At 48.9% G+C, this 24364-nt stretch overlaps 3 protein-coding genes across 3 annotated transcripts in view; all 3 read right to left on the bottom strand.

Moving 5' to 3' along the window:
• Positions 1–308: 308 nt before the first annotated feature.
• Positions 309–11364, bottom strand: LOC114687970 (paired immunoglobulin-like type 2 receptor alpha). Its single transcript, XM_037198530.1, has 9 exons — positions 10876–11364; positions 10168–10561; positions 8608–8662; positions 7779–7926; positions 7035–7235; positions 3533–3563; positions 1464–1501; positions 1217–1248; positions 309–646 (listed from the first exon to the last, which is right to left on the bottom strand). The coding sequence occupies exons 1-9, from the start codon at positions 10961–10963 to the stop codon at positions 521–523; spliced, it is 1113 nt and encodes a 370-aa protein (XP_037054425.1). The 5' UTR covers positions 10964–11364; the 3' UTR covers positions 309–520.
• A 4315-nt stretch (positions 11365–15679) lies between these two features.
• Positions 15680–24364, bottom strand: part of LOC114688352 (paired immunoglobulin-like type 2 receptor beta-2) — a 19756-nt gene continuing 11071 nt past the window's right edge. Inside the window, exon 4 of the mRNA XM_037198349.1 lies at positions 15680–16356. Within this exon, the coding sequence (XP_037054244.1) occupies positions 16344–16356 (13 nt within the window). The 3' untranslated portion in view covers positions 15680–16343. The remainder of the gene's footprint in view (positions 16357–24364) is intronic.
• Positions 20407–21430, bottom strand: LOC114687974 (paired immunoglobulin-like type 2 receptor alpha). Its single transcript, XM_037198351.1, has 2 exons — positions 21152–21430; positions 20407–20834 (listed from the first exon to the last, which is right to left on the bottom strand). Exons 1-2 carry the CDS (start codon positions 21237–21239, stop codon positions 20422–20424), a joined length of 501 nt encoding a protein of 166 aa, XP_037054246.1. The 5' UTR covers positions 21240–21430; the 3' UTR covers positions 20407–20421.

Below are 24364 nucleotides of genomic sequence, written 5' to 3' on the forward strand. Positions count from 1 at the left end.
TGGTAGTGACATGGCCTTAGGAAAGCATTGTGACCATCTGGTGTTTAGTTCCCTGTCTCACACCATCTATCTAGGGTTGCTGCTGATGTCCAGTGTGGTAGTCCATGGGAACCAGTCACAGAGTGTACTGGTTATTACCCTCCCAGATGTGGGTGTACATCGTGTAGACAGGCTGCCAGCATTTGGGACATTCCCTACTTTGAGCACTTAGAAAAAAGTGATAGAGGAGGGAATCTTAGAGGGCCAGAAGTTAAGGGTCACATGAATGACTCTTAATTAGATTCATTTAGGCAAATTCTGTGGATTGTTTTATTTTGTGAGGAAGATCAAGGAAGTTAGAAAAAGCAACAGGGATTTTCTCAATTTCTCTGAGCTCAAACGCCCTGACATGTGGATTTCTGTCTCTGGCCATGTTTATCAGTGACCCATGAGATTTTGTCTCTGGCTGTGGGTATCAGTGGAAGCTGGGAGTCTTCCTATTAGAAACACAGGCGACTCTGAGATCGTCACCCAGACCCACTCATTTGGTCTTTACGATGGAGTACACAGTCTCTTCCTGGGGGTTCCCATGGACGGGCTGGCAGGGTGGTGTTCCTGGGGAGGCTGGACTTGAGCGGGCAATGGAGGCGTACACGATGTTCTTATCCTGCGGGGACAAGAGGTTGGATGGCAGCAGTGCAGCTGTGGCCACCATAAAGCAGCAGCTGCAGCCTGAGTGTCCTGTCACACCTTCAGCAGCTGCAGCCTGAGTGTCCTGTCACACCTTCAGCAGCTGCAGCCTGAGTGTCCTGTCACACCTGCAGCAGCTGCAGCCTGAGTGTCCTGCCACACCTGCAGCAGCTGGAGCCTGAGTGTCCTGTCACACCTTCAGCAGCTGCAGCCTGAGTGTCCTGCCACACCTGCAGCAGCTGCAGTCTGAGTGTCCTGCCACACCTGCATCAGCTGCAGCCTGAGTGTCCTGCCCACACCTGCATCAGCTGCAGCCTGAGTGTCCTGCCCACACCTGCAGCAGCTGTAGCCTGAGTGTCCTGTCACACCTGCAGCAGCTGCAGCCTGAGTGTCCTGCCCACACTTGCAGCAGCTGCAGCCTGAGTGACCTGACCACACTTGCAGCAGCTGCAGCCTGAGTGTCCTGCCCTTCCTGCAGCCTTCACCCTTCTGCCTGCTTCTTCAACATCCCTTTAACTTCCCTCAGGCCTGAGTCTGAGTGGCTTACCTTGGGGTTCTCTTTGGGGTCCATATATTGTCCTAGAGAAAAGGAACACAGAGTGCTGAGGTCAAACTGTGACAGGGAGGGAGACAGATGGCTGGGAGTTCCAACAGTGAGGTGAGGACCTTGGTTACATGAGAGGGACAGGGTGAAGGAGGGAAGGGAGAAAATACAGAGGGTGCTCATGTAAGTGTGGGGTCTTGGGAGAAGAAGGCAGAGCCAGGTTGGGAAACAGGAAGCTGGCAGAATTTACCTTCAGGTTCAACATTCTCAGTGTTTTCAATGAGGTCCCTGCACAGGAACAAATGGACAACATATCAGAATCTGGACAGGAAAGGGTTAAGACATCAGGTGCTGGGCTGCAGAGATGGCTCAGTTAGGAAAGTAAGTGTCACATAAACAGGAAGTCCTGATTGCAAACCCAGGACCCACAGGATGCTGGATGCTGGAGAAGCAGAGACAGGCAGATACATCCCTGGAGTTTACTGGCCCGGACTAACAGAAGAGCTCTAGATTTGGTGAAAGACCCTGTCTCAAAAGATAGAGTGGAGGGCTGGAGAGATGGTTGATCTGGCAAAGTGCTCACTTCACAAACATAAAGACCCAAATTTAGGTCCCCATGGACCCATGTGAAAAAAGGTGACACAATGTACCTGGAGGGTGGTGATAGAGAGAGGAGGATCTCATTGAAGTTCATTGTCTGGGCAGCCTGGCCCAACTGATGAACTCAGGTTAGTGAGAGACCCTGCCTCAAAATAAATATTGAATAAAGGTGGGAGAAACTGAGGGGAGTCACTACATAGACCTATGACCACCACACACATGTACAAGTGCACACACACACACACACACACACACACACACACAAACACACGGGCACATGTGGATGTGCACCTGCACATGTACACATACAGGAACAGTAACAACACACACAGAACTGGGCATGGTGGTGCATGCTTGTAGTCTCAGTGCTCAGGAGGTGGAGACAGGGGACTCCTGATATTCACTGGCCAATCAATCTCGTCCAACTGTGAGCTGCAGACCAGTGGGAGACCCTGTCTGAACTAAACCAAACAAAATACACCCAAACAACAACAAAAACAATAACAAAGATCCAAAACCCAAGGAGAAATGACTTCGTGGGTAAGGCCAGACCATCAAGACTGACAACTTGAGTTTCATCCCAAGGATCCACAAGGTGGAAGGAAAGAGAAAGCTCTCAGAAGTTGTCCTGTGTCCTCCACATGTGGGCCATGTCAAGTCATACCCACACACATGCACACAAACAGATAAAATGTAATGAAATAATTATTTAAAAGAGTGGATGTCTCTCAGCACTAGCTGAAGGCGAGTCATTCTAGGAATTGGTTTGCCCTGGGCAGGAAAAGAGACTAGAAATAGGAAGAACCGAGTCTACCCTCTCTCACTACCTGGAAAACTAGAAGACAAGAAAGTTTCAGATCTCCTGGTAGGTGCTCAGGCTGGGTTTGAGGAACAAAGGACCTGAGATGGGACTGTAGGGAGGGCATCTGGCCAAAGAAGCCACAGGAAGAGGAGAGATGGAGGAAGCTGGGATGCAGTGTGGCTAGTGGATGCTTGAGTTATATGCACAAGGCCCTGGTTTCAACCCAGCACCTCATAAACTGGGTGTGGTACGATGCCTGTCTTCCAACAGTTGGGAGGGGGAAGCAAAAATCAGAAGTTCAAGGTCATCCTTGGCTATAGAGTGAGTTAGAGGCCAGCCTAGACTAAATGAGACTCTTTTCAGAAAAAAGGTGTTGGAGAAGGATGGTTCAGAGCAGGCCATGTACAGTAGGAAAAGAAGAGGCAGAAGAGAAGGGTGGAGAGGTTGGGAGGTGAGAGAAAAGGGTAAGAGTTGTGGAAGATCTGGAACAAAGGATTCTGGGGCAGCGGGGCTCACTGACCATAGAGAAAGACAGAGAGAGAAGAAAGGGAAGGATGGGAGAGCTGTTGAATCCAGGCAGATGTTCAAGGCTGAGAGGAAACAGAGACAGAGAGGGCAGCCCAGGAAATGGAAGGAGAGAGGGAGGAAGAATGAGGTCTAAAGGGGGTGTTGTTCTGGGAAGGAGACTCCTGAGACCCTGCACTCCTTGTCAGCATGTGAATCTGGTGCCCTGAGGAGCCTGAGGTCATAGAGGACAAGGAGGGAGCAGACAGGATGAGTCAGTGGTTAGGGAGATGTGAAGGGTCCTGGGTGTGGTTCTCTTTTTCTCTTTTTTAATGTTATTTGAAGGGGCTGGAGAGATGGCTCAGTGGTTAAGAGCGCTGGCTGCTCTTGCAGAGGACCCGGATGGCGCTCACCTGGCTGGGGTTTCGGCTTTAGTCCTCTGTCCTGTGGGAAGAAACAGTGTCAGTGTGACATCAGTGCTGACCCTCCACCATCCCTCTCATCTGTCCTCTGTGTGCAGACCACCTTCAGAGGACAGGGGAGCAGAGAACCTGCCCCAGGCAGTCAGAGAGGAGCCTGAGCTCCCTCTGCTGGGCTGTGTCCTACACAGCAACCTCCCCAGATCTCTGTCCATGTCCACCCCTGTCTCCTCTGCTTCCTTCACCAACCTTGTGTTCCCTCACTCCACACCTGCCTCATCTACTCTGCATTCACCAGCCTTCCTTTTTGTGACTTTAGAGACTGTCTATTTCTGGATTATATTTCCCTGTACTGGTTATTTGTCTTGGTCTGTACTATGCTGTTTTAATGACTGTAGGTCTTTTAAAATTGTCACTTATTTATTATATGGTTGGGAGTGTGCCACAGTTTTTATAGACGTCAGGGGACAACTTGCAGGAGTTGATTTTTCCACCATGTGGCTCCCAGGCTTCCACACTGACTCCTTTTAACCTCTGAGGGCTACTGTAGTTTTAAAAAAATCTATTGTTCATTTATTTATTTATATTTATTTAGCTACTGTAGCTTTAAAAGTTTTTTTTGTTGATGTTGTTTTATTTTGCTTTAAGCATTTTAAAATTATCTGCACCTCTTTTGGTGTGGATGCCATGAGAGCAGAGGCCTGTGGGATTCAGGAGAGGGCTTCCGATAATTTGCCTGGTGCCAGAGTTACAGGCGGTTGTAATCTGCCTGATGTGGGTGCTGGAGCAGAACTCAGGTTCTCTGCCAGAGCAACCAGTGCTCTTAACTGCGGAGCCATCTCTCCATCCTCCTGTTGCAACTTTGATAAACTCTGGGATCAGATAGCAGGAGTGCTCCATTATTGGCCTTTTTTGTTGTTATTTTATCTCATTTTGTTCTCGAGAATGTATGTGAATGTTAGAAGATGAATTATTTTTGCAAAACTCCAATTGTAGTTTAGATAACAATTATATTAAATTTACTGATTATTTTTGCAGTACAGACATCTTTTTTTAAAAAAATCCTTAATTCATTTTTATTTTATGACTATTTGCCTGCTTTTTTATTCTTTTGCCACACATATGTCTGGTCCCTGTGGCAGTCAGAAGAGGGCACCAGATCCCCTGGAACAGCAGTTACAGGTTATTGTGAGCCATTGTTTGGGTGCTGGAATCAAACCCTGGTCCTCTGCAAGAGCAGCCAGTGCTCTTAACAAATGATCCGTCTCTCCAGCCTCCTAATACAGACATCTGAACTAATTTTTCCAATTTAAGAATGAGATGATTCCTACTCACCCGCTTCCTCTTTCAACAATGTCCCCCACTGTGTTTTGGAGAACAAGTCATTTAGTGCTTTAGTTTAGGCTTTTTCCCTGTTTTTTTCTTTTTTTTTCGAGACAGAGTTTTTCTGTTAAGTTTTGTTGCCGGTCCTGGAACTTGCTCTGTAGTCCAGGCTGGCCTCGAACTCACAGAGATCCGCCTGGCTCTGCCTCCTGTGCGCCGGGATTAAAGGCGTGTTCCACTGCCACCTAGACTTTTCTAAGTGTTTTTAGATTATAATTTTAGTTTTAGAGATTTATTTTCATTTGTGTGTGTATATATGTGTGCATGATTGTGTATGCCATCCTGTTCCCATGTCTAAGTGGCCAGAAGAGAGCCCTGGGTGCCTGAAGCACTTAAAAATGCATTTTGTTTGTTTGTTTGTTTTTGGACAGCTCTATGAGATCCATACAAGTACTTCAAATATTCCTCCAACTAAACTGGTTAGCCCACCCTTGTGCAGGTTTGAGTGAAAAATATTGGCACAGGCTCATGTATTTGAACCCTTGGTCGTATTGTGAAGGGTATGGACCATTTAGAAGGTGCAGCCTTCTGGAAGTTACATGTTACTGGAGGTGCATTTTAAGAATATATTGCTGCACCTTACTTCCAGCTTTCTCCCTGGTTTTCTGCATGTGTTGCAGATGTGACTTCTCAGTGTCCTGCTTCAGCTGCCCCTCCACTATTAACCTTCCTTCTGGACCACAAGCCAAATCCAATTCTTCCTTCCACAAGTTACTTTTGATCATGATGTTTTATCACTGCAGTGGAAAAGTAACCGCCATTACACACTCTCAAACAGACTTCCTCTTTCTGTCCCTATATGGCTTGGTTGTTTCACCAGAGTGTTTCTCAACACACTTGGACTTGTTCCTGTTCCCTGGTCCCTGTGTCATCCATCTAATCACTGAGTGTTTGTTTGAGGTCTTCCACACCCAAGGATGACTTTGAACTACTGATCCTCCTGCCTGCCCCTTCCACACACTGGAGTTACAGACATGCACTACCACACCAGGCTAATCACAAAGTCTGAAAGCTTTTGCCTTGACTTTTTCCTGGTTCTGGCCATTCATCCCCATGTGCAGCTCCACTGTGGCAAAGTGACACAGCCTGGTCCCCTCCAGTCTGTGCTCTGCACCCTAAGACTGTGATGTCAGAATCCAGCTGCTGCTCAGGGCACAGCACCGCCCTTCACCTCTCACAGAGACACAGCTTTTCAGACACTGTTCTCTCCAGCTGACCTGCTTCCATCCAGGTCCAGGGTTTCTCACCTGGGCAGTGATTTTAGTCAATGACGGTATTAGTGACCACACATCCTGTTCCCTCTCCTGCCTCCTTCCTGGTTCAGCTTGTGCAGTGAAACCACCCCTCTCCTCCCCAGAAGGACATAAAAAGAAAACCCTTCCCTCTTTGGAGTCCCTGCCATGTGGGTGGAAACTGAAATCTCCTTAGAGTGCCCTGTCATGTTGATATCTACTTTCTGTCTGTTCATCACATCAATAACCTTTAGTAAACTCCTTCCTCCCTGGTAATCTGTCTCATTGACCCTCTTGAATCTTCATCTGAGATTTTCACACAGACTGATGTCACCATAGAAGGGTGCTGTGGTGGTCACTGCATTTTTCCTCTGGTATCAGAGACTTGGGGACCTGATTTACCAGGTTCCCTCTGGTCATTTCCTGCCTCCCCCACCAGCACTGCACTGCTCAAGAGTTCCTGAAATGGTTTCCCTTTTCTAGAAGGCCAAAGAGTGTCCTCTACATGACTCCCAGCCCTTTTCTGGCTATTTCGTGGAAGGAGGAGGGTTGAGATTAATTCTCATAAAATCCAGGCTAGTCTTGACATCAAGATCCTCCTGCCTCCACCTGCCAGGTGCACTTACTGAGGTGTGGATCACCACTGGCTGTCAGTGTTTTCATTTTTTAATTGTATTAGATGTTTTTATGCACCATGTGTGTGAGTGTGCACACACCATGGTGTGGGTGTGTTAAAGGACAACATCCAGACTCAAGCTCTTTCCTGACTCAGCCATGCCCTGACCCTGGCATCTGGGCTGTCATCAATCCCCTTTGAGGACTCTGGTGTGGACTGTTAAACACTTAGGAAGTGTCATGGGGTGTAGTCTTGGACCACTTACCTTTCCTTCTCCTCCACCTGAGGAACACTGTCAACCCCAAGACCCCAGCCAGGAGTACAGCAGCAGCCACTGCCAACCCAACTCTGGTTCCCAGACCCAGGGTCTGATTCTTCCCGCTCTTCTTCCCTTCTGTGGCTGTGAGTGCAGTTCTGGTGAGTGCAGAAGTTGCAGAGGTGGGGCTTGGAGAGGTGGTCCTGGGGGCTGGGAGGAGACAAAGGAAGTCAGCATTGAACGTGATTGGGAAGTGTAAGCCAAATAAATCTTTTCCTCCCTAAGTTCTTTGGTCATGGAGTTTTTCACAGCAATAGAAACTCGAACTAGGACACCTGCTGGCCCTTGCATCCAAGTCATGGGCTCTGTTCTAGTTTCAAGTCCTCTGTTGAACCCCCATAGGAACCTGCTGTGGGATGATTTCTGTCCAGGATGCTGCAATCTGTCTCCTGCAGTGCCAACTCCATTTCCCCAATAGCAGTGACTGTACCCTGCTCTCACAGGGTGGGCACTTCCTGTGGAGAACAGCCTGGGTCTTTGGTTTGTGTAAGTGGAAGTTTCTCTCCCTTCAACAACTCTGAAATACCTGGCAGCTGCTTCCCAAATTACCACCCAGAGACTTATATAATTAATATTTATTATATTATATTAATATAATTATATATAAATGCTCTGCTGGTAGCTCTGGCTTATTACTAACTGGCTCTTACACTTAAATTAACCCATAATTTTTATCTATATTTAACTTGGTACCTTTTCTCAGTAGGGCAGTCTCATCATGTGTCCTCTGTATCTGCCTGAGGACTCCTGATCCAACACTTCCTCTTCCCAGCATCCCCAGAGACCTGTGTGTGTTGCCATGCACTTGTAATCCCAGTACTTCAAGGGGAAAATAGGCAGGTCACTGGGACACACTGCCAGCTGTCCTAGGCTACTTTGTGAGTTCAGCCCAGAGTAAGATCCATCAAAGGAAACATAAGAAGAGAGACAGAGAGACAGAGAGAAGGAAAGAGAGACACAGAGAGAAATCTATCACTAGGGGTCTCTTTGCTTAGACATGAAAGAGAAAACGTGCAAAGAAGAGTACTATTGAATTTGGCTACAAAAATGAAATTATGGAAAGAGAATTAATAAGCCAACCACAGGATTCTTTTCAATACTTGTTACAAATATTTGTACAGTAGCGATATCTTTGCCCTAAATGAGGATATTTTGCTCGGATGCAACATTTCTTTCTTTCTTTTTTTTTTTTGAAACATTTCTTTTGAGGTCTGTGGATGCAGCTCAGTGGTGGAGTGCTTGCCTAGGGTGCACGAGGCCCTGAGTCCATCTCAAGCAGGGGACACAGGAGTGGTGAAACGCCATTTTGGTCCAGCTCTTGGGAAAGAGTTCAAGGCCATCTTAGGTTATATAGCAATTTGAGACCAGCATGGACACATGAGACTCTGTCTTAAAGAAATGGAAAAAAAAGAAAAATGTCTTTTTATCGTTAATTTAATAATTTTAAAAACAATAGGCAAGAATATTCAGTTAATGAATTAATTTTAAAAATGATGATAAAAAATACTGATGAAGAACTCACAGTGGAGGTGAGGTTTAAGTCAATGACAGAGCCCTTGTCTAGTGTGCACGTGGCCCTGGGAACAACAAAAAAACATGGTGTGTCTTCCTGAAGCAGAGGAAGGCATGGCTGCCTTAAATTGATTGTTCTACAAGCACCTAATAGATTATCACAAAGGCTGGAGACATTAGGAAAGGAGGAAGAGGGAGAGGCTGGAAGAACAGGAGCCATTTAGGGAAACGTGTAGGAGACACAGGAAATGCAGATGTAAGGTGTCTGTCAGCTCTGGCTGTGGAGTTTATCCTGAACCAGCACAGGGTTAAGATGAGGACTGGTTTGCCAGGGGACACGGGTGGGTCTAACCTGGAAGGGACAAACCAATTTATCACTGGCACTGCTGAGAATTGGTGATATAATTAATGATAATTGATTATTATTTGATTATTAATTTTATAATTTATTTTCAGCAGTGGTACATGAATGTGTGTATGTGTTTGTGTATCTGTGTGTGTGTTTGTGTGTGTGTCAGAGGTTAACCTTGGGCATTCCTTCCTCAGATGTCATTCACCTTATTTGTAAGACAGACCACGTGAGCACCTGTAACCACAACACCGTGGAGATGGAGACAAGAGGATCAATGGGCTTCACAGCCCATCAGCCTGGCCCCAAACAGTGAGCTCCAGGTTCAGTGAGAGACCCTGCCTCAAGGAATAAGGTGGGTCTTACTAAAGGAGGAATCCCAATGACCATCCACTGTGGCCTTCCCAAACACAAATATGAAATACACCCCCCACATACACGTGAACCCATGCAAACACACACACACACACACACACACACACACACACACACACACAGTTACACCATATGTACACATCACAAATCAAAAAAAAAAACAATAGTGAATCAACAGAGGCATGTCTACTGGTTGAAGATGTTTGAGTAAGGTCCTTACGGCTGTTCTCACAGCTACTTTCATTGCATTTTCTGTCTCCTTCTCTCTCTGTATAATGACAGAGAGTGCCAGCAGGTGACAGTGCTGGGTAATGTCACACAGGACAGGCTGGGTGTGGTCTGTGTGGAAGCTGCAGTTACAGTGATGGAGGGGAGAGTGAGAGAACTGTCATGGGAGGAGGGTCTGTGTGGGGGGGATGGGGGGGGGGGGGGAAATGGGGGGAAAAGATGGGGGAGGGGGGGAGTGTCTAGAGACGGTGAAGTGGGGGGAGGAGGGGGGCAGGGCCAGAAGGCACTGTGGAAGAGAGATATGGTGTAAATCTAGATCTAATGGAGACCTGACACAGACAGGTGAAGGTGCTCGTCTGGAGAGGCAGATCACGTGGATTGTGTCACGAGGGGGGGGGGGGGGTAGTCAGTTTGGGAAAGGAGCAGGAGACTGGGCATCGGGGAGCTGAGGGGGGGGTGGATCTGGGGCATGAGGGCAGCTCAGAGGAGCAGCTAAGCTGGGATGGTTGTGGGGAGGGGGGAGTGTCAGAGCTCTGGGGAAGGGACAGAACACACGAGAGATCTGTGAAGACAGAATGTAGATCTCTAATGACATCTATGTACAAGAAGTCAGGTCACAGGCATGAGTGTGAGTTGGTGAGTTGGGTTCCAGTATGTGACTGCCACACCTCCACGCCATGTCTTGTGTTCAGACAAACTCGACAGAAGTACACTGTCTGGTCCTTCTCTGTCAAGTCCACCATTCTGAGGGCTCCGGTTGTCTGAGGCTGTGTCCAGTTCAGGAAGAGACGGTTCTTGAAATGCTCATGTATGAAACCCGAGAAAGAGTTGTAGATAATTTCCCCATGGAAGTGCTTCCATCTCCACAGAATTCTCATCTGCGGATCCTCTGCCAACTCCCAGGAGAAGTAGAAGGAGCAGGGGATCTCGATGGAGCTGCCCGGGACACCAGAGAGGTGTGCTGGTTGGTTGACCCCAAAGGCATTTACTCTGTTGGATCCTGCTGAGTTACCTGGGAACGATGGGGAGATTTTGCAAACACTTCAGGGCTTAGAAAGGACAATACAGAATTTCTGACTCTTCACCTACCAGTGGATTTGGACACAGGCAAGGACTGTCCTTATGTCCCACTGTCCCATATGGGACAGGACACACAAGCAGTGTTGGGCTGGACCCACTCTGAGGATGAGCTCCCTCTTGGGGCACAGAGCACTCACTGGCTCCTCTAGCAGACCCCTGTCCACATGACAGCCTGCTCTTCCCAGCCCCACTGGCCCCTCCTGTGGTTAGGGCAGAGTTCCTGCTAACAAGGTCCCCACCACTCACCAGCTTGCAGACAAGCAGCTGACATCAGCAGAAGCAGGATCCAAGCCATGGCCTGATTCCCTCCCGGAAGTGAGACCAGCAGAGACATCAGGCAGGAGAGGAGCCCTGTGCAGGGACCCTGGGGTGCTCAGGAGTCAGGAAGAATCAGTGTAAAGGGGCACACAACCCCAGGGCCTTCTCATGTGGAGGACAGAGTGGGGCAGGACCTCCCCATCTCCACCTCCTTGTGACCAGACAACTTCCTTCATGATTCTGGCTTCTTCTTTCCCATGCTGCAGAAGATCCGCCCTGTGGTCACTGACAGGATGGCTGGGCCCTTGAGCCCAGCCCCCATTTTAGCTGGAAGATATGGAACTGGCCTCTGTATGATGGGCTCTCATCCCCTGTCTTATCCACTCTTGTCCATTTCTCATGTGGTCTGTAATCACTGTTTCCTCACCTCCAGATTTCCTCCACTCCTGCTCTCCCCTTATCTATTTCTCTTTGTGTCCCCCATCATGCTGTTTGTCTGTCTGTCTGATTCTCTAATAACCTCAGGTACAGACGTATTCAGTTTCTGCTCACTTCAGACACAGCGAGGATGGAGGTGATGAGGAAACACATTCAGTCCCAGCCCTAGCTCGGTGTCCCCACCACCATCTGCTCTGTGTCCTCTTCTTGTCCTTCAGGGACTCTGCACAGCACCTGGCAGAACCAAGGCCAGTGGACACTGTCGCCCTGGCCTGCTCACTGCTGCCGAGTCTGTAACTGCCCTGGGCTTCCTGGGTGATCGTCTCCCTCCCCTAGACAGTGACTCCAAAGCTGCTCCAGTTTCTGAAGGAGACTTTCTACATCCCACCAACCTTCACACACCTCAGAAGAGGATGCCAAGGATCAGAGAAGCCCTGGCACATGTCACGTGACTGTCACACGGCAGGTTGACTGGACTTCATCCCATCAAGGACTTGTAGTCCTCCACTCCACACAGACTTCAGGCCTTTCTGCTCTGTGCAGCCTCTGAACTTTCCTCAATAACCAGGAATCTGTTGCTGGACTCCAAGAATGCTGTTTCCCCAAAGTACTAGAGTGACTCCCTCTAGCTGTGGCTGTTCTAGAACCTTCTTTGGATGCAGTGGACAAAGAAGGCTCAGCGCAGTAATGTGTCACTCATGACATATCCTCTGAGATGACTCTGAGAGTGGACACAGATGACCTGTGACTGGGGTGGAAGTCTGAGAGGTGGGGGCAGAGGTTGTGGTGACCTCAGGGCTGGTTCTGCAGGAGGGTCACCCCTCCTTTCCCCATGACATGGTTCCATCAGTTCCCTGGAAGACACGATTGTTCCAGAGGAAGTGGCATCATTCTCCCTGAGTGACATGTGCAGAGGCGACTTCCCATTTCCTCAGATTCCGTCACTGATTGCCTTCTCCATGCTTCCCTGCAGGTGGCTGTGCAGCTGCCTCTGTCACATCTGCTGTCTCTGCCTTCCTCACAGTCCCCATGGCCCTCTGATCCCTTGACCGAGGCTCTCATGGACCATGACCTCATTATTATGTCCTCATAGCCAGCTAAACATGGACACATTTCTATATCCATTCATCCTGCCCTTGGAGACGCTGAGCACAGATCCTTTGGGATGAGTTGGCCCAAGTGGTAGTCAGGAGAGAGGGTGAGGTCTATTGTTCCTGTCAGAAAGTCTTTCCTCCATTATTGGATGGGGTGAATGTGACCCAGGCTGGGACTTTGAACTTGCTATGTGGACAAGGATGACTTTGAACTCCAAAGATCCTCCTCTCTGCCCTTCCAAGTGCTGGGTGACAGGTTTGCCCCTCATGCCCTGCTGGAGATAGAACCTAGGGTTCTGTGCATGCCAGGCAGGTAAGCAATCCACTTTAGCCTCAGGGATGGCAGAGAGGGGGCTCTCCTCGTCCTGAGAACTCACCTCCAGGTTTCATCTGGCCTGGCTCTACTGTCTGGCATCTTGGGTAAAATATGTAAGTCTCTCAAGGAAGGACTGGACCTGATGTGGCTGCCATATGTCTGTGTTGGACCCCAGCATTTTTACACAACAGGGTCTGTTGGATCTTCAGGATCCCAGCTGTCCCTTGTGCTCAGCCTCACTGCTGCCACCTGCTGGACCCTGAATGCCAAGTCATGGGCTCTGTTGGAGTTTCAAGGCCTGGACTCTGTTGAATTCCCATAAAGATGCTGCTGTGGGATGATTTCTGTCCAGGATGCTGAAAGCAGTCTCCTGCAATGCCAACTCTCTTTACCCCAAGACCAGTGACTGGGTCCTGCAGCCATGATGCTTTCACAGGTGAGGGGCACTTTCTGTGGAAGAGCAGCCTGAGGCTTTGGTGTGCACACGGGGCTCCTGCATGCATGTGACCATGGGGAGTGTCATACTACAGTGTGAGAACCTGGCTGCTGCTCAGGCTGTAGCACCTGTGTGCCCTGCCCCCACGGAGTAAAGAATTAAGTGTAATTTAAAAAATCAAAATTCAATGTGGGCTAGGCATGGTGGCACATGCCTTTAATTCTAGCTTTTGGGAAGCAGAGTCAGTTTGAGACTAGCCTGGTCTACATGTCCAGATCCAGGTCAGTATTGACTTCATAGAACTTGTCTGAAAAAAAAAAAAACCAAAGCAAATAAACAAACAAGAAAACCAAAACCCCAAATCTAAATAAAGAAACAAAAACCAAATTAAACAACAAAAACCTAAAACAAACAAACAAAAAACACAAAGTGGAAGGCATCAAGAATAGTAATGCAGGAGGTTGTCCTCTGTCCTCCACATACATGAAAACACACTCACTTGCACATAGACACACACAATCATTCAAGGCATGTTTCACAGCTGATCTGACACCACACATTTACCCAGTCCTCATCTTGAGTAAACACGGCCTCCCAGGCATGCTATGACCCTTCAGACTCCATTTTCTGACAGTGTCCCCAGCATTCAGACTCTGATTTTATACCCAGCTGTGTTTTCCCATAACAGTGGTGACAGAGAACAGGCTCAACCCTTCCTATTTCTGTCTGAACCATCCAATTAAAGAAACATCCCTCTAATAACCTACACTGAAGACCCTGTGGGTCCTGACGCTACAGATATCATCATTGATGAAATCTGTCTGTCTCTCCACCCCTCCTGTCACACTAGGTTCCTAGCACTCCTTGAGTTCTTTTTCTGAATGACAACATACAGACCCAGAGTCACCTGTCCAGACTGGGTCCCGGAGAGAGTGGAGGAGATGCTAAAGAGGGTGGAAGGATGGCGGCTGGTGGTGTAGACAGGACACTCAGGCTGCACCTGAGACTTTACATTAGCACAGTTGCCCCGCCCCCATCTGACCTCTTCTTTCTCCCCAGGATGACATCATCATCTTCATCTCCCTCATGTGCTGCCAACATCAGCATGAGCACCTCCCTGCACCCCTGCCTGAGGCCCCCAAGAAGACACTCTATAGTGTGTACTAAAGGGTCAGTGAGTAGGGCTAAGAACCAGTTCAGTCTCCTGCTCCTCTGGTACAAAATCTCCCAGCTTCTGCTGATGTGAAAGGTCAGGAACAGGAACTCAAGTCATTGAGTGGAGGTCACAGAAACTGAGAAACACACAGTTCCTTCTTCAACATTAATTATGTTGCATAAAAAACCCAAAATACCAACATACAACAAACAACAGCAACAAAACAAAACAAACCCAAAAAATTATTTATGGTCACAAAATTAGTCTAACTGAATCCAAATAGAAAATCTTCAAGTTCTCTGTCTCCAACTGAAAGTGAACAAATGGATGACCTGCCTCCCTGACCTCTCTGTACTGTTTAGAGTTTCGGTTGACCTTCTTGTTGTTTATTTCAAGACAGGGCCTCATGTAGCCCAGGCTGGCCTCAGGCTCAATAGGTGCTAATGAGAGCCTCCAATTCATGATCTTCCCATCACTACCTGTCCATGGTTGGGATTACAGGCATATGCCACCATCTTAGATTAGATGGGCCTGTGAGGAAAGGAAGCCCAACATAGGATCCAATCAAGCCATGGTCTGTCACCTGAGTAGGAGCATGGAGGAATTGGGACTATGGCTGAGATGTCAGTGTCCAGGGAGAAGGGGAGAGAGGAACCAGGGTTCTGTGTGTGGACCATGGTCCCTGCCTCTCTCTGTGTCCCCTGTCATGGACACAATTACGTCACTCTCTAAGAGGTCTCACATAGGGACACAAGAGAGACACTGAGATGGATTGCTGGGAGTAAGATATTTATTAGAAAGTGTTATTGATTGCATAGACACAGGAAACAGCACAGTAGGGCTCTCAGGACCAGAGACAGACAAACTGACACGTGTTCTGATGGGAGGACATCAGAGCCCACATGGCAGAAGTGGGGGTTCTCTTCTTGTACTTGTCCAAGGACAGGATGTTTCACACACAAGCCTGCAGCCATGCTCCCTGATTCCCAGGCAGGAGGCAGGGAAGCAGGGAGATGCTGCATGTGTGACAACCACATGATGTAAAGTGACCTCCCTGGTGAGAGATCCTGGCCCCTGGAGTCTGTTAGCTGGGGACTAAAAGACAATGTCTCAGCAGGTGCCTAAGAGTGACCCAGAGAGGAGGAGGACAATTTTCCAGTCAGTTTTCTTCTTGTACCATTTGGGTTCCTGGAAATTGCACCCAGGTTATTGGGCTAGGCAGCAGGCACCTTTTCCACTGAGCTATCTTGCTGGCTCACACAACTTCTTGTCATAGGAACTCACGAACTTTAGATTGACAGATGTGGAAAAGGCATGGGACTAGACTAGACCCTCTGGATACAGGAGACAGTTGTGTAGCTGGGTCTGTTTGAGGAGCCCTTGGCAGTGTGATTAGGATCTATCCCTGGTGCATGAGGTGGCTCTCTGGATCTGATTACTCTGGTTGGACACCTTGCTCACCCTTGAGACATGGGGGAGGGGCTTGGTCCTGTCTCAACTGAATGTACCAGGCTTTGCTGTCACTCATGGGAGAACATACTCTTTTGTAGGAGGGAATGAGGGGTCGGTGGGGGGATTAGGAGGGAGTGGAGGGCACAGGAGGAGGGATGAGAGGGAGTTCTGTGGTTGGTCTTCAAAATGAGTAAAATATTTTTTAAAAAATTTAGAAAATGTTATTATCATGATTTATCCTCTTGGGGAATCTACATTTTTTTTTTTAAATGATATAGCTTCTCACTGGCTTGGAACTCACAAATTTGGCTGGAGTATCTGGACAGCCAACCCCATGTTTCTGAAAGGCTCTTGCTTGTGCAGCAAGGAGATTACAATTCCTGCCACCCCACTGGCTTATAATGTGGGTCTCCAGTTCAAGCTCAGGTCCTCCTGCCTATGTGCAAGGCTTTTCTGACTGAATCATCTCTCTGCTCCCTTGGATGCCTCTCATAACAAACTTCCCCACACAGCCCCTCAGCTGCTCCTTGGGATGACAGGCTCTCCCCTGGCTGGGGTTCATCTTTAGTCTGCTGGCCTGTAGGAGAAGAAACAGTGTCAGTGTGGCAGCCATGCTGATCCTCCATCTGCCTCTCAGCTCTTCTCTGTGTTCAGACAACATCAGGGCCCAGGGCAGCAAACAGCTCTGCAGGAGACATTCAGGGACAGCTCTGAGAGTCACCAGGACCTGAGGACAGTCCTCAGCTGTCCTTCTGCACAGCACAGCCAATCAGAGGACAGCTCTCCTGGTCCTTTGCCCTTGTCCATGTCCTTCTCCCTCTGCTTCCTTCCCCTGCCTTGAACCCATGTCTCCTCCCTGCTTTCCCTGCTCTGCACTCACCATGCCTCCCTTTTGTCTCCCTTTGGCTCTCTAGCTTTCCCTGTGAGTGCAGGCTGCTGCCACCCTGCAGATTCAGCCTCAGGGTTCGAATCCCAGTCAGACTTCTGCTGCCTCTCAGGCTGCTGCTCTCCAGCTCTCAGATGCTCCTCTTACCTATTGGAGGGCTGAGCCCTTCTGAATCCCAGGGGCCACATCTTCAAACTTTATTTCTGCTCTCTGTTACACTCCACTCTCTGCTCATCTCTGCTCCTGTCCTGCAGTCTTCTAGTCACCATGGCTTTAAATCTGCTCTGAACACAGTCACACTTTGGCTCTTGTGTTGTGTGAGCACAAGGTCTCAATGAGCCCAGGTTGACCTGCAACTTTCTGTGTATCTGCAGATGACCTTGAACTCTGATTCTACTCTCTGTCCTTCCAATACTGGATGAGGTGTCCCCTACTGTGTCCCCATGTTGTTTCTTAGAATCCTTGTTAATTTTAGAAGACAATTCATTTATTTTTACAAAATTCAATTGGATTTGAATTCGGATTGCATTGATTTTTAGAGTGTTTTGCATTGTAAGGACTGAATGTATAAAAATTTCCCTTATGCTAATATCCTTACATATTTTAGTATTTTCATACTTTCAAAAATTATTTTTCATCAGTATGTACTTGGCATGTGTGCACACATGCATGGATGATTGAGAGGATGCTTGGAGAAATTTGTTATGAGAGGATGCAGGATCTAGAGATGATTCCTCAGGAAAGCCTTGCACAGGCAGGAGGACCTTGGTTCTGTCCTGAAGGAGCTTTCACCTATGTTTTTGAGACGGGTCTGTCGTTGGCTTCTCACTGATTGGGCAAGGCTGGCAGCACAGTCACTGTCAGGGATCCTACAATCTCAGCTGTCCTCGTGTCTGCCAACATGGCCAGCATTTAAGTGGGTCGGGGATGGAACCCGTGTCCTGTGTTCCTGGGTGAGCACTTTACCCACTGAGCTATGTCCTGGCTGTTGTGTAACTTCTCAGCACTGTTCTGTTTTTAGGGTACAGATCTTTCACCTCCTTTATTGCAGCTTTTCCTAGACATATTCTTTTAATTTGTAGGTTTTTTACTCACCATGGTTTTAATTTCTGTTTTAATACCATATCCTCAACTCAAATATCTCTATTCAAATGAGCAGCTGTCCCCTGAGGCACCCACATGGACCCTTGAATCCCTTAGCACAGGCTCTGTGTTCATCTGAACTTGATTCTCCAGTTTCCAGCTGGGATTCTAAGGAAGGAGGTGCAGATTCAGTCCTGGGTGAGTTCTGCCTCCTTTCTCTCCCTGTGTTCTCTGAACTCTGTCCTGCACAAGCTCGTCCTTCTCCATGTCCACAGCTGAGAAAACTCAGAGGGGAAGCTCAGGTGAGGCCTGTCCTGGACCACTTACCTTGGCTTCCACCAGAGGAAGACCATCAACACACAGACGGGGGTTATGAGCACAGCCGTGGCCACCACCACCCGACTGTGGCTCCCAGGTTCACAGTGAAGGATTCCTCTGGCCCTCTGTGTCCTCCAGGCCAGCTGTGGTGACTGCAGAGGTGACGATGGAGGGGCTCTGCATGGTGGTCCTGATGCTGGGGAGAGATGAGGAGTGAGCAGATCCCCTGGATGAGGGAGGGATGGGGTGAGTGTCACACCTTGTCTCCTCTGTGGGATGTGGGATGGGGACAGCGGTTAGAAATTCACAGAGAGCGGAACACATGCTGAAGGCTGAGACTCCAGGAGAGCAAGCTCAAATGTTCACTCTCCACCTGTCCTGGAGCTGTGTCCTCAGATTGTCATCTGGTCACAGATAATTAGGCCATGGAAATACAGTTGTTTTTGTCATAGATGTAGGTAACATGCAGACAAGACTCAGTCCTTAGAGTGTTGGCTGCTTGTTGCCTTAGAACCTGAGTTTAATCCCTAGTGTTCATAAAAAGAGCTGGATGAATTTGTCATGGCTTTAATCTTAGCCCTAGAGCGAGGAGATCTTGAGTTCAAACCAGCCTTGTCTATGTATAGAGCTCCACACCAAACAGAACTGAGTGAGCTGTGATCCCAGTGCTGAGGAGGTGGAGACAGGCATGTGCGTGGAGCTCACTGGCCAGCCAGCCTTGTCTACATGGCAAACTTGAAGCTAGTGAGAGACCCTGTCTCAAAAATAAAGGAAGGACACCTGAATGTTTTTCTAGCCTCACATGCACATCATGAAATGCAAACATTCACACACATGCCCTCACACCAACACACACTGAATAAACAGACCCACATGTTCACACATAAGAGAATACAGAAAATGTACAACAAAAATACTTAATTTTGGCCATAAATGTACAGCTCAGTGCAGGGTGAGCACATCCATTCACTCTACAAACATCACTAAGTTAAATTGCACACCATTTACCTATTTGGATTCACTAAAACAACAGTTTCCAACCTGTGGCTCACTACCCCACAGTGGTAGATATAAGACATCCTGCATATCAGACATTCACAGCATGATTCATAACAGTAGCAACATCACAGTTATGAAGTAGCAATGAAAATAATTTTATGGTGTGCTGTGGTCACCACAACATGAGGAACTGTACTAAATGGTCTCTGCATTAGGAAGGTTGAGAACCACTGCTCAAGAACCATGAAACAGCTCCTTTCTCTCCTTCCCTCAGCACTAGCAGCTGCTGGTTGACATTACATCAGGTCAACATGGCGGCCATAGAGACTGCACAGAGAACTGTGCTGTGGTGTCCTATCACAGGGTGGCTTAGTCCAGTCAAGAGCCACAGCTGGCTGTGGTGGCACAGGCCTCTAAGCAGCACTTGGGAGATAGAGGCAGGTAGATATCTGTTAGTTCCAAATCAACCAGGGCTAAATGGTGAGACCCTCTCTTATAAAAACCAAAACACCAAATATAAATATAAAAATATACAAAATGTAAGAAAAAAAGCCACAGAGCAAGATTGTGATCAACAACTAAGCACAGAGTCTCCCAGCTGCTGCAGGGCCATGGGAAGAGCACAGGGGTAACAGTCACAGAGTGACCAGGCTGGACCTCAGTGCTCCCTGTGCGCGGGACTGCAGTTACTTCTGCTGCAGAGGAGAGGCAGGGATCAGAAGACAGAGCAGCCACATCATGAAACGGGGACATTAGTTCCCAAGAGCCTTGGAGCTTGTGTGGGAGAGGTGAGGGCAAGAGGGTAAGGAAGGAGAGAGGGGGTTGTGAAAGTGGAGGAGACAAGGGAGTTGGGTAGAAAGAGGTGAGGGATGTGTGCTGGAAGCTAGGAGGGGAAATGGGGGACTGTGGTGCTTGATGGCAGTTTGCACTTAGACTGGAGGACTCCAAGATCATCCAATGGGCACCTGCAGTTTGTTCTGGTTAGGTTGGAGCTGTGTGGACATTCTCTATACAGGGACTCACTGGAGCCCTGCTATGGACCAAGTGAGTCAGCTACATCCTGGAGAAGTCACTCAATTGAGGTCCTGGAGAAGTGGCCTGGCCTGAGTGTTAGTTTGGGACAGGTAGGGGTGAACTGACTTGGGAGGGGGCATGTGGAATCCTAGAGAGGGCTTGGGTTCCATCTTATCAGAGAATGACAGACAAGGTCAGAGGAGGCAGCAAAGACCTGTCAGGACCACAAGGTAAAGATCCTGTTGGCAGAGGCCTGGACAGAACCACAGGAAAGGAATATGAAAGAAATCTCAGAGTCATGGAGCCTGAGGTGATACTGAGGGGACAAGGAAGCCAGAGGCATTAAAGCCAGAGCCAGGGTGGCTCACCAGGTGTGATGGTCAGCTGGGTGCCTTGAATTGACTGCACATTCTCCAAGCCTTGTTTTGTGTTCAGATGAACTCGGCAGAAGTACTTTGTCTGGTCCTTCTCCTTCAAGTCCAGGATTCTGAGGACTCCGGATGTCTGAGGCTGTGTCCAGTTCAGGATGAGCCGGTTCTTGAAATGCTCATGTATGAAACCCGAGGAGGAGTTGTAGATAAATTCCCCATGGAAGTGCTTCCATCTCCAGAGAATCCTCATCTGTGGATCCTTTGCCAACTCCCAGGGGAAGTAGAAGGAGAAGGGGATCTCGATGGAGCCGCCCTGGACACCAGAGAGGCGTGCTGTTTGGTTGACCCCAAAGGCATTTTCTCTGTTGGATCCTGCAAAGTTACCTGGGAAGGATGGGGAGAATCTGAAGCTACTCCAGGGGATGGAAAGGACAACCCAGAGCTTTCTGAGCCATCATCCACAGGTAGGTGTGGGACACAGAGCAGGACTGTCCCTGTGTCCCATTGTCTCATATGGGGCAGGACAGACAAGGAAGTGTTGGACTGGACCCACTCTGAGGATGAGCTCTCTCTTGGGGCACAGAGCACTGGCTGGCTCCTCCAGCAGACCCCTGTCCACATGACAGCCTGCTCTTCCCAGCCCCACTGGCCCCTCCTGTGGTTAGGGCAGAGTTCCTGCTAACAAGGTCCCCACCACTCACCAGCTTGCAGACAAGCAGCTGACATCAGCAGAAGCAGGATCCAAGTCATGGCCTGATTCCCTCCAGGAAGTGAGACCAGCAGAGCCATCAGGCCAGAATGGAGGCCCTGTTCAGGGACCTTGGAGTGCTCAGGAGTCAGGAGAGACTCAGGGTAAAATGACCCACATCTCCTGGGCCCTCATCTATGGAGGAGAGATTGGGGACAGGTCCTCCCTATCTCCATCTCCTTGTGACCAGCAACTTCCTTCATGATTCTCGCTTCTTCTTTCTCAAGCTGCAGAAGATCCGCCTTGTGGTCACTGACAGGATGGCCTGCCCTTGATCCCAGCCCCTATTTTTGACAGGAAGATATGGAACTGACCTCACCATGCTGGCCTCTCTTCTTTTCTGCCTTGTCCTCCTGTTTTATCAAGTCTTGACCATTTCCAATGTGACCTGTAATCACTGTTTCCTCACCTCCTGATTTCCTCTACTCCTGTGCTCCCCTTCCTCATCTGTTTCTCATTGTGTGTCCAACCATGCTGTCTGTCTGTCTGTTTGTCTCTCTCTCTCTCTTCTCTTCTCTCTCTCTCTCTCTCTAATAACCTCAGGCACAGAAGTGGTCAGTTTCTGCTCACTTCAGACACAGCGAGGATGGAGGTGATGAGGAAACACATTCAGTCCCAGCCCTAGCTCGGTGTCCCCACCACCATCTGCTCTTTGTCCTCTTCTTGTCCTTCAGGGACTCTTCACAGCACCCGGCAGAACCAAGGCCCAGTGGACACTCTCACCCTGGCCTGCTCACTGCTGCCGAGTCTGTAACTGCCCTGGCTTCCTGGGTGATCATCTCCCTCCCCTAGACAGTGACTCCAAAGCTACTCCAGTTTCTGAAGGAGACTTTCTACATCCTACCAACCTTCACACACCTCAGAAGAGGATGCCAAGGATCAGAGAAGCCCTGGAACATGTCACATGACTGTCACATGGCAGGTTGACTGGACTTCATCCCATCAAGGACTTGTAGTCCTCCACTCCACACAGACTTCAGCCTGCCTGCCCCGTTCAGCATCTGAAATCCCCTCAGAGGACTTGGAATTGCTGTTGGGTTCCCAGGGGATGTTTCCACATAGCACTTGAGTGACTCCTTCTAGCTGTGGCTGTTCTAGAACCTTCTTTGGATGAAGTGAGCAAAGAAGGATCAGAGCAGCAATGTGTCACTCATGACATATTACCTGGGACGTCCCTGAGAGTGGACACAACTGACCGGTGCCTGGGGTGGAGGTGTGAGAGGTGGGGCAGAGGCTGTGGTGGCCACAGGGCTGGTTCTGTAGGAGGTCATCCTACCCTTCCTCATGACTTGGTTCCATCAGTTCCTGAAGGGTTGGAAGACAAGTTTGTACCAGAGGAAGTGGCATCATTCTCCCTGAGTGACATGTGCAGAGGCGACTTCCCATTTCCTTAGATTCCTGCACTGATTGCCTTCTCCATGCTTCCCTGCAGGTGGCTGTGCAGCCGCCTCTGTCACATCTGCTGTCTCTGCCTTCCTCACAGTCCCCATGGCCCTCAGATCCCTTGACCTGAGGTCTCATGGACATGGACCTCATTCTCATGGCCTCATTGCCAGGTGCACATGGACACACTTCTTATTCATCCATCATCCTTGGAGATGCAGAGGCACAGAATCTTTAGGATGAGTTGGCCCCAGATAGACAGTCAGCCAGGAGAGGGGACTGGGCCTATTGTACTGTCAGGAAGCCCCCTCTTTATCAGATGGGGTCTCAAGTAGGCCCAGATGTGCTCTGAACTTGTAGCCCAGGATGACCTTGTACTCCTGGAGATCCTCCTCTCTGCCCTCCCAGAAGCTGGGGTGAGGGTTGTGCCCCATTGTACCCTTTTGTTTACTGCTGGAGACTGGTTCTGTGTGTGCCAGGCAGGTAAACACTCTACCAGATGAACCTTGTCTTTAGCCTCGGAGAGGTCTGAGAGTGTGTCCTCCTGGTCATGAGTACTCACCTCCAGGCCTCATTTGTCCTTGTCCTACTGTCTGGGGTCTGTGGGTAAAAGGTCACTCAATTTCTAAGTCACCAAGGAGGGGCTGGACCTGATGAGCTGCCATATGGCAGGTGCTGGTCCCCAGCATTTTTACACAACAGGGTCTGGTTGGTTCCCCAGGATCCCAGCTGCCCCTTGTGCTCAGCCTCACTGCTGCCACCTGCTGGACCCTGAGTCCCAAGTCATGGGCGCTGTTCTAGTTTCAAGTTCTCTCTGGAATGCCCATAGAGACTCTGCTGTGGGATGATTTCTGTCTAGGATGCTGTAATCAGTCTCCTGCCCTGCCAACTGTGTTTCTTCCAACAGCAGTGACTGGGCCCTGCAGCCATGATGCTTTCAGAGGGGAGGGGCACTTTCTGTGGAAGAGCAGCCTGGGCTTTGGTGTGCACACAGGGAGCTTCTGCACACATGTGACCATGGGGAGTGTCAGACTGCAGTGTGAGAACCTGGCTGCTGCTCAGAATGTAGCACATGTGTGCCCTGCCCCGACAGAATAAAGAAGGAAGTGTAATTTTAAATATTTAAACCCAGGGTGGGCTGGACATAGGGATGCATGCCTTTAATTCTAGTTTTTGGGAGCCAGAGGAAGAGACAAATGGATCTCTTTGAGCTCCAGGCTCTCATGGTCTACATATACAGTTTCAGGATCTTGTTTCAAAAAACAAAAGCAATCAAAAAAACAAACAAAAACCAAAGCAAAGAACATAAACCAGCAAAAAACACAAGGTGAATGGTGTTCTGAGTAGTAATGCCTGAGGTTATCCTCTGGTTTCCACATACATGAGCACAGACTCACACATACATGCCCTTGAACACAGACACACATAATCATGCAAGGCACCTTTCACAGCTGATCTGCCACCACATGACTACCCAGTCCTCATCATGAGTAAACATGGTCTCCCAGGCCAGGCTGTGACTCTTCAGACTCCAGTTCCTGACAGTGTCCCCAGCATTCAGACTCTGATTTTATACCCAGCTGTGTTTTCCCATGACAGTGGTGGCAGAGAACAGGCTCAACCCTTCCTGTTTCTGTCTGAACCATCCAATTCTAGAAAACTTCCCTCAAATAACCCACGTTGCAGACCACTGTAGACCCTGTGAACCCAGACACAGCAGATAACTCATTGATGTAAACTGTCTGTCTGTCCACCCTTCCTGTCACACTAGTCTCCTAGCACT

The sequence above is a fragment of the Peromyscus leucopus genome, chromosome 23 (genome assembly GCF_004664715.2).
Source record: "Peromyscus leucopus breed LL Stock chromosome 23, UCI_PerLeu_2.1, whole genome shotgun sequence".
Lineage (NCBI taxonomy): Eukaryota > Metazoa > Chordata > Mammalia > Rodentia > Cricetidae > Peromyscus > Peromyscus leucopus.

What these genes read in the sequence shown, in the direction of transcription:
- LOC114687970 (XM_037198530.1), bottom strand. Translation starts at nt 10,963, where the DNA reads ATGTCTCTGCTGGTCTCACTTCCGGGAGGGAATCAGGCCATGGCTTGG. An exon ending in AGCTGCTTGTCTGCAAGCTG is followed by an intron (nt 10,562 to 10,875) that starts GTGAGTGGTGGG and finishes CATCGTTCCCAG; the next exon opens with GTAACTCAGCAGGATCCAAC. An exon ending in ACTTAAACCTCACCTCCACT is followed by an intron (nt 7,927 to 8,607) that starts GTGAGTTCTTCA and finishes GTGTCCCAGTGA; the next exon opens with CCTGCCTATTTTCCCCTTGA.
- LOC114687974 (XM_037198351.1), bottom strand. Translation starts at nt 21,239, where the DNA reads ATGGCTCTGCTGGTCTCACTTCCTGGAGGGAATCAGGCCATGACTTGG. An exon ending in AGCTGCTTGTCTGCAAGCTG is followed by an intron (nt 20,835 to 21,151) that starts GTGAGTGGTGGG and finishes CATCCTTCCCAG; the next exon opens with GTAACTTTGCAGGATCCAAC.